The 17,556-nt window shown below is 47.7% G+C and overlaps 1 protein-coding gene and 1 pseudogene across 1 annotated transcript; both read right to left on the bottom strand.

The window, feature by feature from the left end:
• Nucleotides 1-261: 261 nt before the first annotated feature.
• LOC134759130 (selenoprotein W-like) lies at nt 262-7,833 on the bottom strand. The gene is made up of 2 exons (XM_063709599.1): nt 7,776-7,833; nt 262-514 (listed from the first exon to the last, which is right to left on the bottom strand). The coding sequence occupies exons 1-2, from the start codon at nt 7,831-7,833 to the stop codon at nt 324-326; spliced, it is 249 nt and encodes an 82-aa protein (XP_063565669.1). The 3' UTR covers nt 262-323.
• Nucleotides 7,834-13,440: 5,607 nt separating this feature from the next.
• On the bottom strand, nt 13,441-13,921 carry LOC115934015 (large ribosomal subunit protein eL21-like; annotated as a pseudogene).
• Between the last annotated feature and the right edge of the window lie 3,635 nt (nt 13,922-17,556).

The raw sequence follows: 17,556 nt of genomic DNA, 5'->3' as shown, positions 1-17,556 counted from the left end.
GCCTCTCTTGGCTTCCCTTTGAGAAGGAAGCCTGAGGCGGGACATCCCCCAAACTCTGGGAGACAACTGGGGAGACAGGGGGTATGCATAGAGATATGATGAAATTGGGGAACAGGTAAGGCGGTGTGGATTCTGGGGAAGACACATACAAACAGACTCTACCACACAGAGGTAAAGATCAGGGGTGTCAACCTCTGCCCCCAACAGCAGCTGCGAGAACAGGGGAAGACCAGGCGTCCATGAGATATTTCAGTTCTTCCTGTCATGAAGCATCTGCTGAGAGGAGCTGGGTCAAGGTCCCTGGACTCTGCCTTCAGGGCACATTAGCCCTGAGCCAAGGCAGCTTTGATGGCAGCCGCCAGCTTCAGAAACTTGTTTTCTGTGTCCACGTAGCCATCACCTTTCTTCTTAGAGTGAATCAACTTCCCAGCTACCATTACTTCAAAGAACCCAGTGGCCTGGGGAGTTCCCTCGCTGCAGATGTCCAAAGTCCAGGGGAACTCATCTTCTTTTTCTTTTTTTTTCTTTGAGATGGAGTCTCACTCTGCTGCCCAGGCTGGAGTGCAGTGGTGCGATCTCGGCTCACTGCAACCTCGACCTCCTGGGTTCAAGCGATTCTCCTGCATCAGCCTCCCAAGTAGCTGGGACTACAGGCGCCCGCCACCGTGCCAGGCTAATTTTTTTTTGTATTTTTAATACAAACGGTGTTTCATTATGTTGGCCAACATGGTCTCGAACTCCTGACCTCATGGTCTGCCCACCTTGGCCTTCCAAAGTGCTGGGATTACATGCATGAGCCACTGTGCCGGCCGGGGGAACTCATCTTCTAACTTCTTCTTGAGCTGAAGATACTTGGACTTGTAGCCTCAAGTGCCACATAAACCACTCGCGAGAGCCATGGCTCTGGGCTGCCACCCTCGCTGGGGAGCAGAGACCTGGGTCACAGAGACCTCCTGCCTGGACGCATGAGGTCTGCACCACAAATTTATTTAAAAAGGAATTTTATTCATTTAAAATATATGCATACAGTTGCTTACTATAATCTAGGCACTGTCTTAAGCATTTATTTCCACCAGCCACACTAAATGACTCATCTACATCACCAGATTTCAGGAGAAATTAGATGCACTGACAGAAGAAAAGGAAATACTTTAGATACTAGTTTTAGCAAAACATGGCATTAATACATTGCAGATGGAGCAGGATGTGAATTTACCTACAACTTCCACACTCTGTAACTGATGGATTTTGAGAAAAACTAGGAAAAAACAGTGACAAAGAATCCATTAAACCAAATTACTTTTTGACTATATATCTACTTGGCCACATAATTTTGCATATTAAACAACAACTGTAGTTAAAATTATCTATCTCAGAAAAGAATCTTTTTCTTTTTAGTTTGTATGTATGTATGTATGTATTTATTTTGAGGCAGGGTCTCACTCTCTTACCTAGGCTGGAGTGCTGTGGTGCGATCACAGCGCACCGAGGCTTTCCCTCCCAGGCTCAAGTGATCCTCCCACCTCAGCCTCCCCAGTAGCTGGGTACACAGGCAAGGATCACCACATCTAGCTAATCGTGTTATTTTGTGTAGTGACAGGTTCTCCCTATGTTGCCCAGGCTGGTCTCGAACTCTTGGGCTCAAACAATCCTCCTGCCCCAGTCTCTCAAAGTGCTGGATTACAGGCATGAGGCTCTGTGCCCGGTCTTTTTTTATTTTATGTATTTTTGTATTTATTTATTTTTGAGACGGAGTCTTGCTCTGTCGCCCAGGCTGGAGTGCAGTGGCACAATCTCAGCTCACTGCAAGCTCTTTCTCCCAGGTTCACGCCATTCTCCTGCCTCAGCCTTCTGAGTAGATTGGGACTACAGGCGTCCGCCACCACGCCCAGCTACTTTTTTTGTATTTTTAGTTGACATGGGGTTTCACTGTGTTAGCCAGGATGGTCTCAATCTCCTGACCTTGTGATCCTCCTGCCTTGGCCTCCCAAAGTGCTGGGATTACAGGCATGAGCCACTGTGCCCGGCCGCCTTTTTTTTTTATTAATAAGAGATGGAGTTTTGCTTAATTGCCCAGGCTGGTGTGCAGTGGTCTGATCATGGCTCACTGCAGCCTTGAACTCCTGGACTAAAGCAATCTTCCTGTTCCAGCCTCCCCAGTACCTAGGACTACAAGCATGTACCACCACGCAGGGTGATTTTTAAAAATCTTTTTGGGCCGGGCGCGGTGGCTCATGCCTGTAATCACAGCACTTTGGGAGGCCGAGATGGGTAGTTCACAAGGTCAGGAGATCGAGACCATCCTGGCTAACACGGTGAAACCCCATCTCTACTAAAAATACAAAAACTTAGCTGGGCGTGGTGGCACGCGCCTGTAGTCTCAGCTACTCAGGAGGCTGAGGCAGGAGAATTGTTTGAACCCAGGAGTCGGAGGTTGCAGCGAGCCAAGATGGCGCCATTGCACTCCAGCCTGGGCAACAGAGTGAGACTCCATCTTAAAAAAAAAAAAAAAAAACTGTAGATATGTGGTCTTGCCATATTGGCCAGGCTGGTCTCAAAATCTTGATTGCCCAGGATGCCAAAAATCTTGTTATTTTCTAGAATCTAATATGAGAACCATTGAATAATTACAACATATTTGCAACAATGATAATTTTCTATTACCTTATATTCAATATTTGATTTGTATAATTTTTACAGAATGATTTAATGCTTGTCATAATTGTTATTCTTTAAAAAAATTTTTTTTGTAGAGATCTTACTATGTTGCTGAGGCTGGTCTGGAACTCCTGGCCTCAAGTGATCCTCCTGCCTCACCCTTCCAAAGTGTTGGGATTATAGATGTGAGCCAGTTCTATGCCCAGGTATGCCCAGTCTTATAATTGTTATTCCCCAGAAATAATAAACTAACTTATATAATGTCTTACTGGAGGATGGAGCAACTTTTTGTAATTCTCTAAAACAGGGATCAGCAAGTACAGGCCACAAGCTAAATTCTCAGCTTGCTTCCTGTTTTCTTTTCTTTCTTCTTCTTTTTTTAATAGGCTTTATTTATTTATTTATTTATTTATTTATTTATTTACTGAGATGGAGTCTCACTCTGTCGCCCAGGCTGGGGTACAGTGGCATGATCTCGGCTCACTGCAGTCTCCGCCTCCTGGGTTCAAGCGCCCGGCTAATTTTTGTATTTTTAGTAGAGACGGGTTTTCACCATGTTGGCCAGGCTGGTCCTGAACTCCTGACCTCAAGTGGTCTGCCTGCCTCGGCCTCTCAAAGTGCCGGGATTACAGGCATGAGCCACCATGCCCCGCCTATTTATTTTTTGAGATGGAGTATTGCTCTCGTTGCCCAGGCTGGAGTGCAATGGTGCAATCTCGGCTCACTGCAACCTCTGCCTCCTGGGTTCTAGCAATTCTCTTGCCTCAGCCTCCTGAGTAGCTGGGATTACAGGCGTATGCCACCGTGCCTGACTAATTTTGTATTTTTTTTTTTTTAATAGAGATGGGGTTTCACCATGTTGGCCAGGCTGGTCTCAAACTCCTGACCTCAGGTGATTCCCCCCAACCTTGGCCTCCCAAGTGCTGGGATTACAGGCATGAACTACCGCACCTGGCAGACAGGCTTTATTTTTTAAGATCAGTTTTAGGTTTGTGGCAAAATTGAGCAGAAAATACCATATTTCCTGTATACTTCCTACCCCTATACATTAATAGCCTCCTCCGTTTTCAATATATCCCCCATCAGAGTGGTACATTTGTGACAACTGATGAATCTACATTGACACGTCATTACCACCTGACTCCCTGTTTTTGTAGGACCCCTGCAAGCCAAGAATGATTGTAACATTTTTAAAGGTGGGGAAAAAACTTTAAGGGTACTATTTCTTGACATTTTTCTGCAAATGATATGAAATTCAAATTTCAGTGTCCATAAATAAAGTTTTGTTGGAACTAGTCAGACCCAGTTGATTAAGTAGTGCCTGTGGCTCCTTTTGTGCCCCACAGCTGAGTTGAGTAGGTACCACCATGACCATATGGCCTACAAAGCCTTTGGGAGGCCGAGGTAGGCAGACCAATTGAGGCCAGGAGTTCGAGACCAGCCTGGCCAACATGGTGGTCATGCTCTCCAGCCTGTGTGACAGAGGCTGGATCATAGTTCACTGCAACCTTGAACTCCCACCTTGATCCTCCCACCTCAGTTTCCCACGTAGCTGGGACCAGGCACACGCCACAGTGCCCAGACAATTTTTTATTTTTTATTTTTTGAGATGGAGTTTCATTCTTGTTGCCCAGGCTGGAGTGCTATGGTGCGATCTCGGCTCACTGCAACCTCTGCCTCCCGGGTTCAAGCGATTCTCCTGCCTCAGCCTCCCCAGTAGCTAGGATTACAGGCACGCGCCACCACTCCCAGCTAATTTTGTATTTTTAGTAGAGATGAAGTTTCTCCATGTTGGTCAGGCTGGTCTCGAACTCCTGACCTCAGGTGATCCGCCCTCCTCAGCCTCCCAAAGTACTGGGATTACAGGTGTGAGCCACTGTGCCAGCCAATTTTTTTATTTTTTGTAGAGACTGGATCTCACTTTGTTCCCCAGGCTGGTCTTGAACTCCAAGGCTTAAGTGATCCTCCTGCCTTGGCCTCACAAAATGCTGGGATTATAGGAGAGAGCCACTACACGCAGCTATGTGTTCCTGAATTTGCCAACCTCTCCCTTTGACTCTCAGGACCCAAATTCTTGGCTCTCCAATCAGGTATGTCCTCTTCCCATTCCTGCACCCCTGCCCTTGCCATTCTGGTAAATAGAAATAGGTCACGTTCTACTGAGAGGCCTCTGGAGAGTGGCAAGGCCTGCCCTACTCCCTGCCCTCCCCACAGGCTTAACTGAAGGGACCCATGATAAACCCCCAAGGGCCAAGATTTCCTCACAATTTACTTTCCATCGTCTGCATTAAGAACAAAGTTAGAGTTTTGTTTTGCATTTTCCAAAGAAAAATGCTGTTGTAATATGTAATATTCTTTTACAAATGGTTCACTCATGCAGGGAATACTGCTACACGCCCTTCCTTCTCTCCCCTTTTCCTCCTCCCTTCCCCTGCATTCCTTGGGCACATTTCTTGTATCTTACTTTCCCCAGGTCAGAAGCAGGCTGTTGGAGGGCCCAGTTGGCAACTTCTCCACCTGAGAGGCCCCAGAGCCTGCCCAGGGTGGGGAGCAGTTAATGTTTAATGAGTGAGTGAATGACTACATTTTAAAAGGTATGAAGGCTAGGCCTGGTGCCTCACGCCTGTAATCCCAGCACTTCAGGAGGCCCAGGTGGGCAGATCACTTGAACCTAGGAGTTCGAGACCAGCCTGGGCAGCATAGGGAGTCACCTGACTCTACAGACAATTTTTTTTTTTTTGAGACGGATTCTTGCACTGTTGCCTGGGCTGGAGTGCAATGGCATGATCTCAGCTCACTGCAAACTCTGCCTCCCGGGTTCAAGTGATTCTCCTGCCTCAGCCTCCTGAGTAGCTGGGATTACAGGTGCACACTACCACACCTGGCTAATTTTTTTTTTTTTTTTTTTTTTTGAGACAGAGTCTCACTGTCGCCCAGGCTGGAGTGCAGTGGCACGATCTCGGCCTCCCGACATCCAGCTAATTTTTTTTGCATTTTTAGTAGACACAGGGATTTACTATGTTGGCCAGACTGGTCTCGAACTCCTGACCTCATGATCCACCTGCCTCGGCCTCCCAAAGTGCTGGGATTACAGGCGTGAGCCACTGCACCTGGCCCAGATAATAAAAATTAGCCGGATACAGTGGCACATACCTCTAGTCCTAGCTACTTGGGAGGCTGAGGCAGGAGGATTGCTTGAGCCTCGGAAGTTGAGGCTGCAGTGAGCCATGATTGTGCCACGATACTCCAGCCTGGGTGACAGAGCAAGACCGTGTCTCAGAAAAAAAAGGAAAAAGATAAAAAGTATGAAGGAAATTGGGGAACTATGCTGTCTCCCCGGGGACCTTTCTGCTGAGTCAAGGTGGCCTCTCTGGGCAGTAGGATGAAGCCCGACTCTCTGGTCAACTCATTGTTCACGAAGTCCTTTCCCACAGCAGCTGAGGGACAAAGTCACAGTCCCTGCCCAGTCCTCTGCACCAGCCACCCCTCTGGTTTAACCTGTCCCAGGTCTTCCCCCTTGACTACACCCTCTAAATCCTAGAGTGAGGAGAGAATGAAGATGTGAGGTGACAGATGAGGTCTCTTCCCCAGCCAGAGGGTGCAGAAAACCCCAACATAACACATGTCCTGAAACCCAAAGAGAAGACAGAAATTGTCAGCAAAGGTTAGCTAGCTCCTGGGGTCATAAGCAATCTTATTTTTATTTCGTGTTCCCAAATGTGTTGTCTGGAACATGTATACATATTACGTATTAAAGCAAAAGCAAAATCAGAATAAATATTGTCTTCCAAGTTGTCTTTGTGCGTGTGTTTTGGTTTTGTGGTTTATTCCTCTTTCTTTTCATTTGGATAGAAGCCAGGCTCCTTTCTCCCAGCACACGCACAGACGCAGCACACACAGAAACCCCAGGAATTAAATGACTCTCCAAAATGATAAGTAGGAAGAAGGGGGTGGGGTAGAGAGTGGAGGAAGGGGGAGGGAGGAGGCCTTTTCCCCTGACCTGGGGAGGAGCCCTAGTCCAGGAGATGTCAGGGTGTGCAAAGGCCTCTGGGTAGGAATAGGAACAGGGCCATTGGCCAAGTGCCCTCTGCTCTGTTACTCCCAGAGCTGGCTCCTACCCTCAGGCCTGGGAGCCCGCCGTCTGCTAGTAAGGGGCTTCAGGGGTTGGGGGAGTGCAGATGAGGAGCAGCCCTCTTTTTCTCACATTCCCTCTTAAACCTCAGTGTTTTTTGTTTGTTTGTTTGTTTGTTTGTTTTTAAAGAAATGATTCTAAAATTAGCCAGGTGTGGTGGCATGCGCCTGTAATCCCAAATGCATTTCTACTTGGGAGGCTGAGGTGGGAGAATTGCTTGAGCCTGGGAGGTTCAGGCTGCAGTGAGCTGAGATCAGGCCACTGCACTCCAGCTGCGGAGACAGACGGAGACCCTGTCTCAAAAAAAAAAAGAAATAATTTTTGTCCTTTTTCTATAAGCATCTTTTAAAACTTTTTTCCAGGCAGGGAGCGGTGTCTCACGCCTATAATCTCAGCACTTTGGGAGGCCGAGGTGGGCGGATAACCTGAGGTTAGGAGTTCGAGACCAGCCTGACCAACATGGAGAAACCCCATCTCTACTAAAAATACAAAATTAGCTGGGCGTGGTGGCGGGTGCCTGTAATCGCAGCTACTTGGGGGGCTGAGGCAGGAGAATCTCTTGAACCCGGGAGGTGAGCCGAGATCGCGCTATTGCACTCCAGTCTGGGCAACAAGAGCGAAACTGTCTAAAAAAAAAAAAGGCAGCATTTTGGGAAGTGGAGGTGAGAGGACAGGAGTTTGAGACCAGCCTGGCCAATGTGATGAAACCCCATCTCTATTAAAAACACAAAAATTAGCCGGGTGTGGTGGTGCACACCTGTAATCCCAGCTACTCGGGAGGCTGAGGCAGGAGAATTGCTTGAACCTGGGAGGCGGAGGTTGCAGTGAGCTGAGATCACGCCACTGCACTCCAGCCTGGCACCAGAGCAAGACCCTGTATCAAAAAAAAAAAAAAAAAGAACTTTAAAATAAACAAATAAATAAATGATTTGCACAGCAACTTTGTGAACAGAGCCCCTTTCCCTTTCATTTTCTGCCTGACTACCCACAACAGAGTCCCGGGTGGGGGTGGGACGGTCAGGGATGGGCTGTGGCGTCTGCATGCAGGCTTGCCTCCACTGGCCTGAATCTCAGCAGGAAGAAGCAGCTCTTCCCTCAGGCCAAGCAGGAAATGATTCTCCCACAAAACACGTGACCCTGAGACCTTCCCAGGGAGTTGCACAAATTCGTTTTATAACCAGCAAAGCAATTCTGAGGGTTTTAGAGTGGGAAGGGCTTGCTCCTAGTTCTCCTAAGACTGTCTACTGTTTAATTACGAAAGCCACTGTTGTGCTCAACAGCTGAGGAAACACAGGAAGGATCAAGAGGTGAACTTTCCCTGACTCCACCTCCCCACACTGCCTCAGAGACCCAGGAACAGGCTGTCCCCCAGAAAGGGATGCCTGGGAGGACTGAGCAGGCACTGACCGCTCATGCTAGGGAACCAGGCCAGTGAATGCAGCTTTGAATCTACGCTGGATCACCTCCATGCCCTCATCTGTAAAATCATGCCAGGCACGTCACATGCTTGGTACACATTCATTCATTGCATTCGGGCCACAACCCTATGAGGGAGGTGTTATTATCATCTTTGTTTTACCGAGAAACCTAAGGCACAGAGAGGGTAAGAATGTTACTGGGCCAGGTGCAGTGGTTCATGCCTGTAATCCCAGCACTTTGGGAGGCTGAGGCTGAGCCTGGAGTATCGCTTGAGCCCAGGAGTTCAAGACCAGCTTGGGCAACATAGTGAGACCCCCATTTCTACAAAAAGTAGAAAAATTAGCTGGGCTGTTGCACGAGCCTGTGGTCCCAGCCACTTGGGAGGCTGAACAGGAGGATGAGGATCACCTGAGCCCAGGAGGTAGAGGCTGCAGTGAGACATGATGGTGCCACTGCACTCCAGCCCCAGTGAGAGTGAGACCATGTCTCAAAAAAAAAAAAGTTACTAAGGCCATATATCTTGTGCATGTATACCTGAAATTTCAGACCAGGCAACCGGGTACCACTAGGCTCTACTGCTCCCTGTACCTGTCTCAGAGAATCTCTTCGAATTAAAGGAGATAATGCACGTAAGGTGCTCTGAACAGAGCCTGGGACTTAGTACTCTCGGTAAACCCAAGTCCAACAACATCATCATCATCAGTAGTCTTACCTATTCAGAATTCTTTATTATTATTATTGTTATAGAAAGGGTCTCACTGTGTCACCCAGGCTGGAGTGCAGTGGCATGTTCATAGCTCACTGCAGCCTCAAACTCCTGGGCTCAAGCTATCCTCCCACCCCAGCCTCCCAAAGTGCTAGGATTACACCAAACCTGGCCCAGTCAGAATTCCGAAGCAGTCGCACTCCTGGTCCTGGCTGCACAAACGTGGTGGAAACTTATATGCTTAAAAAAAAATTGTACTGGGGCCGGGCACGGTGGCTCATGCCTATAATCCCAGCACTTTGGGAGGCCGAGGCAGGCGGATCACGAGGTCAAGAGTTCGAGACCAGCTTGGCCAACATGGCGAAACCCTGTCTCTACTAAAAATACAAAATTTAGCCTGGCATGGTGGTGGGCACCTGTAATCCCAGCTACTCAGGAGGCTGAAGCAGGAGAATCGCTTGAACGCGGGAGACAGAAGTTGCAGTGAGCCAAGATCACACCACTGCACTCTAGCCTGGGCGACAGAGTGAGACTCCGTCTCAAAAAAAACAAAACAAAACAAAACAAAAAAACCAAATTGCTTTTAGTGGTTATTGCCAAGCAGGGTTGTGGGGGAAACTCATGTTTCATAGACCTCTATAATCATAACTATTTTATATAGTAATCATGTATTATTTTGTAATTAGAAAAATATGCATAGATAGGCCAGGTGCAGTGGCTCATGCCTATAATCCTAGCATTTAGGCCGAGGCAGGCAGATCACTTCAGGTCAGGAGTTCGAGACCAGCCTGGCCAACATGGTGAAACCCCCTTCTCTACTAAAAATACAAAAATTAGCAGGGTGTGGTGGCATGCGCCTGTAATCCCAGCTACTCAGGAGGCTGAGGCAGGAGAATCACTTGAACCCAGGAGGCGGAGGTTGCAGCGAGATCACGCCATTGCACTCCAGCCTAGGAGACAGAGCGAGACTCCATCTAAAGAAAAAAAAAGAAAGAAAAAGAAAAAATAATAATATGCATAGATGAAGACATAATATATAAATGCCAAGTGCATGTACTGAGCACTCAGTTCACTTGTTTGTGTATGTTTCTTTCTTTTCTTTTTTTTTCTTTTTTTTTTTTTTTTGAGACAGTCTCGCTCTGTCACCCAGGCTGGAGTGCAGTGGCAAGATCTCAGCTTACTGCAACCTCCGCCTCCCAGGTTCAAACAATTCTTCTGCCTCAGCCTCCCTCATAGCTGGGATCACAGGTGCCCGCCACCTTGCTCAGTTTTTTTTGTATTTTTAATAGAGATGAGGTTTTACCATGTTGGCCAGGCTGGTCTCGAACTCCTGACCTCAGGTGATCTGCCCAGCTTGGCCTCCGAAACTGCTGGGGTTACAGGCGTGAGCCACCGCACCCAGCCCCTCTGTTTGCTTTTTTTTCTTTTTTGTATTTTTAGTAGAGACAGGACTTTGCCATGTTGGCCAGGCTGGTCTCAAACTCCTGGCCTCAAGTGGTTCACCGGCCTCGGCCTCCCAAAGTTCTGGGATTATAGGTGTGAGCCACCATGCCTGGCTTGTTCATGTGTTTCTCTCTCTCTCTCTCTTTTTCTTTTTTTTTCTTTTTGAGACAGAGTTTTGTTCTTGTTGCCCAGGCTACAGTGCAGTGGCAGGATCTCGGCTCACTGCAACCTCCGCTTCCCGGGTTCAAGTGATTCTCTTGCCTCAGTGTCCTGAGTAGCTGGGATTATGGGTGCCCACCACCATGCCTGGATAATTTTTTTGTAGTTTTAGAAGAGACGGGGTTTTGCCATGTTGGCCAGGCTGGTCTCAAACTCCTGACCTCAGGTGATCCACCTGCCTCAACCTCCCAAAGTGCTGTGATTACAGGCATAAGCCACCGCGGCCAGCCCATGTATGTTTCTATTCACCATTTATGGAGCATCTATTGGCTACCAGGCCTTGGCTACAGGAACTGCTATGTGGCGTCAGAACCCTGAAGAAGTTCCCAGTGTGATTCACTGGATGGGGTGGGAAGAATCTTCTATCTGCTATGGTAGGAACAGAGGGCTGTGTGCAGGTGACAGGCCAGGCCTGGAATGTGAACCTCTAATTCCCCATCAAGTGTGATAGAAGATGCTGAGTGCGGTGGCTCACGCCTGTAATCCCAGCACTTTAGGAAACCAAGGCGGGCGGACTGCTCGAGCTCAGGAGTTGAAGACTGGCCTGGGCAACATGGCAAAACCTCATCTCTACACAAAATACAAAAATTAGTCAGGCATGGTGACTCGTGCCCGTGGTCCCAGCTATTTGTGGGGCTGAGATGGGAGGATCGCTTGAACCCAGGAGGTCCAGGCTATGGTGAACTGTGGAAGCACCACAGCACTCCAGTCTGGACGACAAAGTGAGACCCTGTCTCAAAAAAAAAAAAAAAAAAAAAGAGGTGTGATAGAAACACTGAAAGAAGCAGGCTCTCAGAACAAAGGTTAGGTTTTTGGTTTTTGTTTTATGTTTCTTTTTGAGACAGAATCTCACTCTATTGCTGAGGCTGGAGTGCAGTGACATGTTCATAGCTCACTGCAGCCTCAAACTCCTGGCCTCAAGTGATTCTCCCACCCCAGCCTCCCAAAGTGCTAGGATTATACCACATGTGCCCCAGTCAGAATTCCAAAGCAGTCACACTCCTGGCCTTGGCTACACAAATATGGTGGCACCTTATATGCTTAAAAAAATTGTACCAGGCCAGGCACAGTGGCTCACGCCTGTAATCCCAACACTTCGGGAGGCCGAGGGGAGTTGATCACCTGAGGTCAGGAGTTCAAGACCAGTCTGGCCAAAGTGGCAAAACCCCGTCTCTACTAAATATACAAAAAATTAGCCAGGCATGGTGAGGGGCACCTGTAATCCCAGCTACTTGGGAGGCTGAGGCAGGAGAATTGCTTAAACCTGGGAGGCGGAGGTTGCAGTGAGCTGAGATCATGCCATTGCACTCCAGCCTGGGCAACAGAGCAACACCTTGTCTCAAAAAAAAAAAAAAAAAAAAGAAGGCCAGGAGCAGTGGCTTACGCCTGTAATCCCAGCACTTTGGGAGGCCGAGGCAGGCAGATCATGAGGTCAGGAGTTCAAGACCAGCCTGGCCAACATGGTGAAATCCCATCTCTACTAAAAATACAAAAATTAGCCAGGTGTGGTGGCGGGCGCTTGTAATCCCAACTACTTGAGAGGCTGAGGCAGGAGAATCGCTTGAACCTGGGAGACGGAGGCAGTGAGCCTAGATCGTGCCATTGCACTCCAGCCTGGGCGACAAGAGCAAGACTCCGTCTCAAAAACGAAAAAAAAAAAAAAAAGAAGAAGAAGAAGAGGAAGAGCAAGAAGAAGAAGAAGAAGGAGAAGAGGAAGAAGAGGAGAACACTGGGGGAAAAGGAGGGAAGTACAGAATAGGAAAACAAAACTAGACTCTGGTGATTTAGGCAATCTGCTGAGTTTTTCTCCTTGCTTCTTATGTTTTATTTTTTTCTTTCTTATTTCTATTTATTTATTTATTTTGAGATGGAGTCTCACTCTTCCAGACTGGAGTACAGTGGCATGATCTCAGCTCACTGCAACCTCTGCCTCCCGGGTTCAAGCGATTCTTGTGGCTCCGCCTTCCCTGTAGCACCTGCCACAGCTTGCCCCAGCTAATTTTTTTTTTTTTTTTTTTTTTTTGAGAAAGAGCCTTATTCTGTCACCCAGGCTGGAGTGCAGTGGTGCGATCTTGGCTCACTGCAAACTCCACCTCCCAGGTCAAGCAATTCTCCTATCTCTGGAGTAGCTGGGACTACAGGCGTGCACCACCACACCTGGCTAATTTTTGTATATGGATATAATTTTTGTATACTCTTTGTACTTATCATTCTGTTGTATTGGAAATAACTTGTTACCAGTTTGGTGCCTTTGATAATTTTTTTTTTTTTTGAGATGGAGTCTTGCTCTGTTGCCCAGGTTGGAGTGTCGCCCAGGCTGGCTCACTGCAAGCTCCACCTCCTGGGTTCACACCATTCTCCTGCCTCAGCCTCCTGAGTAGCTGGGATTACGGGCGCCCGCCACCACGCCCGGCTAATTTTTTTGTATTTTTAGTAGAGACGGGGTTTCACCGCGTTAGCAAGCATGGTCTTGATCTCCGGACCTCGTGATCTGCCCGCCTTGGCCTCCCAAAGTGCTGGGATTACAGGCGTGAGCCAGCGCATCCAGCCCAGTTTGGTGCCTCTGAAAGAAGAAAGGGAAGCAATCTATGTAAATAAATATATACTTAAAATGGTGACTGGGGAAAACAAACAAAAGAAATATATACAAATGTCATGTCCTGCGTTTGCATGAGGTTTGTTTCACAGCAAAGTAGTTACGCTTGCAAACTCTAAACTCCTGGGATCAGACATGTGGGCTGAATTGTATTTGCTTATTATAATAGCATTTCTCACTATTTACCAACCTCCATTTTCATTTCCTTTTTTTTTTTTTCTAACAGCCCAGAGGTCTTTTTTTTTTTCTTTTTCTTTTTAACACCTATTATGCCATGAATTCATGGGGAATAGGTTCCAGCAGCTCAGGCTCCTTCCCACTGGTTCTCACAAAGTGCGCTTCTCTGGATGGAATAGGCTGGCGCTTCAGTCGAACCCAGGTAACTTTCTCTTTGGCTTCGTTCTTTTTCTGATCATTTTCCTTCATGCGCTTCAGGAAGCTATCTTGACTCTTAGAATGCTTAATATGCTCAATACGCACATCCATTCTCCGGCAAGAATCTTGCCCTTAACTTGTTTGTTTACAACAATGCCAACAGCACGCTGAAGAACATTGTAGACTCTTCCAGTTTAGACATGGTAACACTGTGGGGCATTCCTTTTTGAACAGTACCCATTCCCTTGATGTCTACAATATCACCTTTCTTATAGGTTTGCATATATGGGGCCAAAGGAACAACTCCATGTTTTCTCAAAGGCCTAGAGAACATATATCGGATGCCTGTCCTCTTTCCCTTTGTGTTCATCATTACTGGAAGACAGCGGTTCTGGCCAAAAGACTCTATTTTCATTTCTCACCAACCTCTATTTTCATCTGTATGTTTTTCATCTGTATATATTTTTCTTCTCATTTCTACTAAGCCTGTTTCAACTTTGAGCATTTTCCATGAGCAAAATTATTCTACAGCGCTTTACATTCATAATCCCAGCATTTTGGGAGGCTGAGGCGGGCAGATCACCTGAGGTCAGGAGTTCGAGACCAGCCTGACCACTATGGTGAAACCCGCCTCTACTAAAAATACAAAAATGCATGGTGGCGGGTGCCTGTAATCCCAGCTACTCAGGAGGCTGAGGCAGGAGAATTGCTTGAACCCAGGAGGCGGAAGTTGCAGTGAGCGGAGATTGCGCCACTCAACTCCAGCCTGGGTGACAGAGCAAGACTCCTTCTTGGGGAAAAAAAAAGAAAAAGAAACTGGACTTTTTTTTTTTTTTTTTTAATGATAATGGAACATGTTAAATAATATAAAGAAGATACAATCATCCAAATCCAGAAAGCAAGACAACTAATCCAATTGCTTTAACAAATAAGTGGCGTTTAAAAAAAACTGAATTGTTATAGATTAAAAGACCCTTAAGAACCACACCAACCAAATATAGTGCATGGATCTCGCTTGGAACCTGATTAAACAAACCAACTGAAAAAAGACTTTTTTTTTTTTTTTGAGATGGAGTCTTGCTCTGTCACCCAGGCTGGAGTGCAGTGGCGCGATCTCAACTCACTGCAAAACTCCACCTCCCAGGTTCAAGCAATTCTCCTGCCTCAGCCTCCTGAGTAGCTGGGATTACAGGTGCCCACCACCACACCTGGCTAATTTCTGTATTTTTTTTTTTTTTTTGCCATCGATTTTTTTATAACAATTATGAACATTTAGTTACCTAATAACAAATAATCAAAATATATGAAGCAAAAATTGACAGAGTTGAAGGGAGAAACACTTCTAGAATGATAAAGTCTTCAATTTTCCACTTGCAGTAATGAATAGAACTAGAGAGAAGATAAGTAAGAAAATAGAGGACTTGAACAACATAATAAACCAACTAGATCTAACATACGTTCCAAACACTCTACACAATGACAATGAAATACACATTCTTCTCAGGTGCACATGGGATATTATTCAGGATAGATCATAGGTTAGGCTAAAACTTAAGTTTCTTTTTTTTTTTTTTTTTACCAATTTGGTGTATTTTCTTTTTTAATTTTTTATTTTATTTTATTTTATTTTTATTGATCATTCTTGGGTGTTTCTCGCAGAGGGGGATTTGGCAGGGTCATAGGACAGTAGTAGAGGGAAGGTCAGCAGACAAGTGAACAAAGGTCTCTGGTTTTCCTAGGCAGAGTGTTTGTGTCCCTGCGTACTTGAGATTAGGGAGTGGTGATGACTCTTAACGAGCATGCTGCCTTCAAGCATCTGTTTAACAAAGCACATCTTGCACCGCCCTTAATCCATTTAACCCTGAGTGGACACAGCACATGTTTCAGAGAGCACAGGGTTGGGGGTAAGGTCATAGATCAACAGGATCCCAAGGCAGAAGAATTTCTCTTAGTACAGAACAAAATGAAAAGTCTCCCATGTCTACTTCTTTCTACACAGACACAGCAACCTTCCGATTTCTCAATCTATTCCCCACCTTGCCCCCTTTTCTATTCCACAAAACCGCCATTGTCATCATGGCCCGTTCTCAATGAGCTGTTGGGTACACCTCCCAGACGGGGCGGTGGCCGGGCAGAGGGGCTCCTCACTTCCCAGTGGGGGCAGCCGGGCAGAGGCGCTCCTCACCTCCCGGACGGGGCGGCTGGCCGGGCAGGGGGCTGACCCCCCCACCTCCCTCCCAGACGGGGCGGCTGGCCGGGCGGGGGGCTGACCCCCACCTCCCTCCCAGACGGGGTGGCTGCCGGGCAGAGACGCTCCTCACTTTCCAGACGGGGTGGCAGCCGGGTGGAGGGGCTCCTCACTTCTCAGACGGGGCGGTTGCCAGGCGGAGGGTCTCCTCACTTCTTAGACAGGGCGGCCGGGCAGAGACGCTCCTCACCTCCCAGACGGGGTCGCGGCTGGGCCGAGGCGCTCCTCACATCCCAGACGGGGCGGCGGGGCAGAGGCGCTCCCCTCATCTCAGACCATGGGCAGCCGGGCAGAGACGCTCCTCATTTCCTAGATGGGATGGCGGCCGGGAAGAGGCACTCCTCACTTCCCAGGTGGGATGGCGGCCGGGCAGAGACGCTCCTCACTTTCCAGACTGGGCAGCCAGGCAGAGGGGCTCCTCACATCCCAGACGATGGGCAGCCAGGCAGAGACGCTCCTTACTTCCCAGACGGGGTGGCAGCCGGGCAGAGGCTGCAATCTCCGCACTTTGGGGGGCCAAGGCAGGCGGCTGGGAGGTGGAGGTTGTAGCCAGCCGAGATCACGCCGCTGCACTCCAGCCTGGGTGCCATTGAGCACTGAGTTAACGAGACTCCGTCTGCAATCCCGGCACCTCGGGAGGCCGAGGCTGGCGGATCACTCACGGTTAGGAGCTGGAGACCAGCCCGGCCAACACAGCGAAACCCCGTCTCCACCAAAAAAATTCGAAAACCAGTCAGGCGTGGCGGCGCGCGCCTGCAATCGCAGGCACTCAGCAGGCTGAGGCAGGAGAATCAGGCAGGGAGGTTGCAGTGAGCTGAGATGGCAGCAGCACAGTCCAGCTTTGGCTCGGCATGAGAGGGAGACCGTGGAAAGGGGAGAGGGAGAGGGAGCCCGTGGAAAGGGCAGAGGGAGAGGGAGAGGGCTAATTTTTGTATTTTTAGTAGACACGGGGTTTCAGCATGAAACTGGACTTTTAAACTGAACACTCTTCCTTTCCTTTGCTTTGCTTTGCTTTGCTTTCCTTTCTTTCTTTCCTTTCCTTCCCTTCCTCCTTCTCTTCCCTCCTTCCTTCTATTTCTTCCTTCTATTTGTTCTTTCTTTCACAGATTTATTGAGCTATAACTCACATTCATATAATTCACATATCTGAAGTGTACAGTTCATTGCTTTTTGGTATACTTGGAGTTGTGCAACCATCACCACAATCAAGTTCAGCATAATTTTTTTTTTTTTTTTTTGAGATGGAGTTTCGCTCTTGTTGCCCAGGCTGGAGAGCAATGGCTCCATCTCGACTCACCACGACCTCTGCCTCCCGGGTTCAGGTGATTCTCCTGCCTCAGCCTCCCGAGTGGCTGGGATTACTACAGGCATGCGCCACCACACCCAGCTAATTTTGTATATTTAGTAGAGATGGGGTTTCTCCATGTTGGCCAGGCTGGTCTCGAACTCCTAACCTCAGGTGATCCACCCGCCTTGGCCTCCCAAAGTGCTGGGATTACAGGCGTGAGCCACCATGCCTGGCCTTTTTTCCAGTCTTTTAGATGTTATCATGAACACTACATTTATAAACATTTGTGCACAAGTTTTTGTATGGACATATGTCTTCAATTCTCTTCAGTATATTCTTAGGAGTGGAACTACTGGGTCACGTGGTAACTCTATGTTTAACATTTTGAGGAAATGCTCAACTGTTTTCCAAAGTTGCTGCATCTGTTTTTTTTTCTTTGTTTGTTTGTTTGTTTATTTGTTTTTGGACTGGG

This window comes from Gorilla gorilla, chromosome 1, assembly GCF_029281585.2.
Source record: "Gorilla gorilla gorilla isolate KB3781 chromosome 1, NHGRI_mGorGor1-v2.1_pri, whole genome shotgun sequence".
In the NCBI taxonomy this organism is placed as follows: Eukaryota; Metazoa; Chordata; class Mammalia; order Primates; family Hominidae; genus Gorilla; species Gorilla gorilla.
The sequence above is the reverse complement of the archived record's forward strand: the minus strand, read 5'-3'. Positions and strand labels throughout refer to the sequence as shown.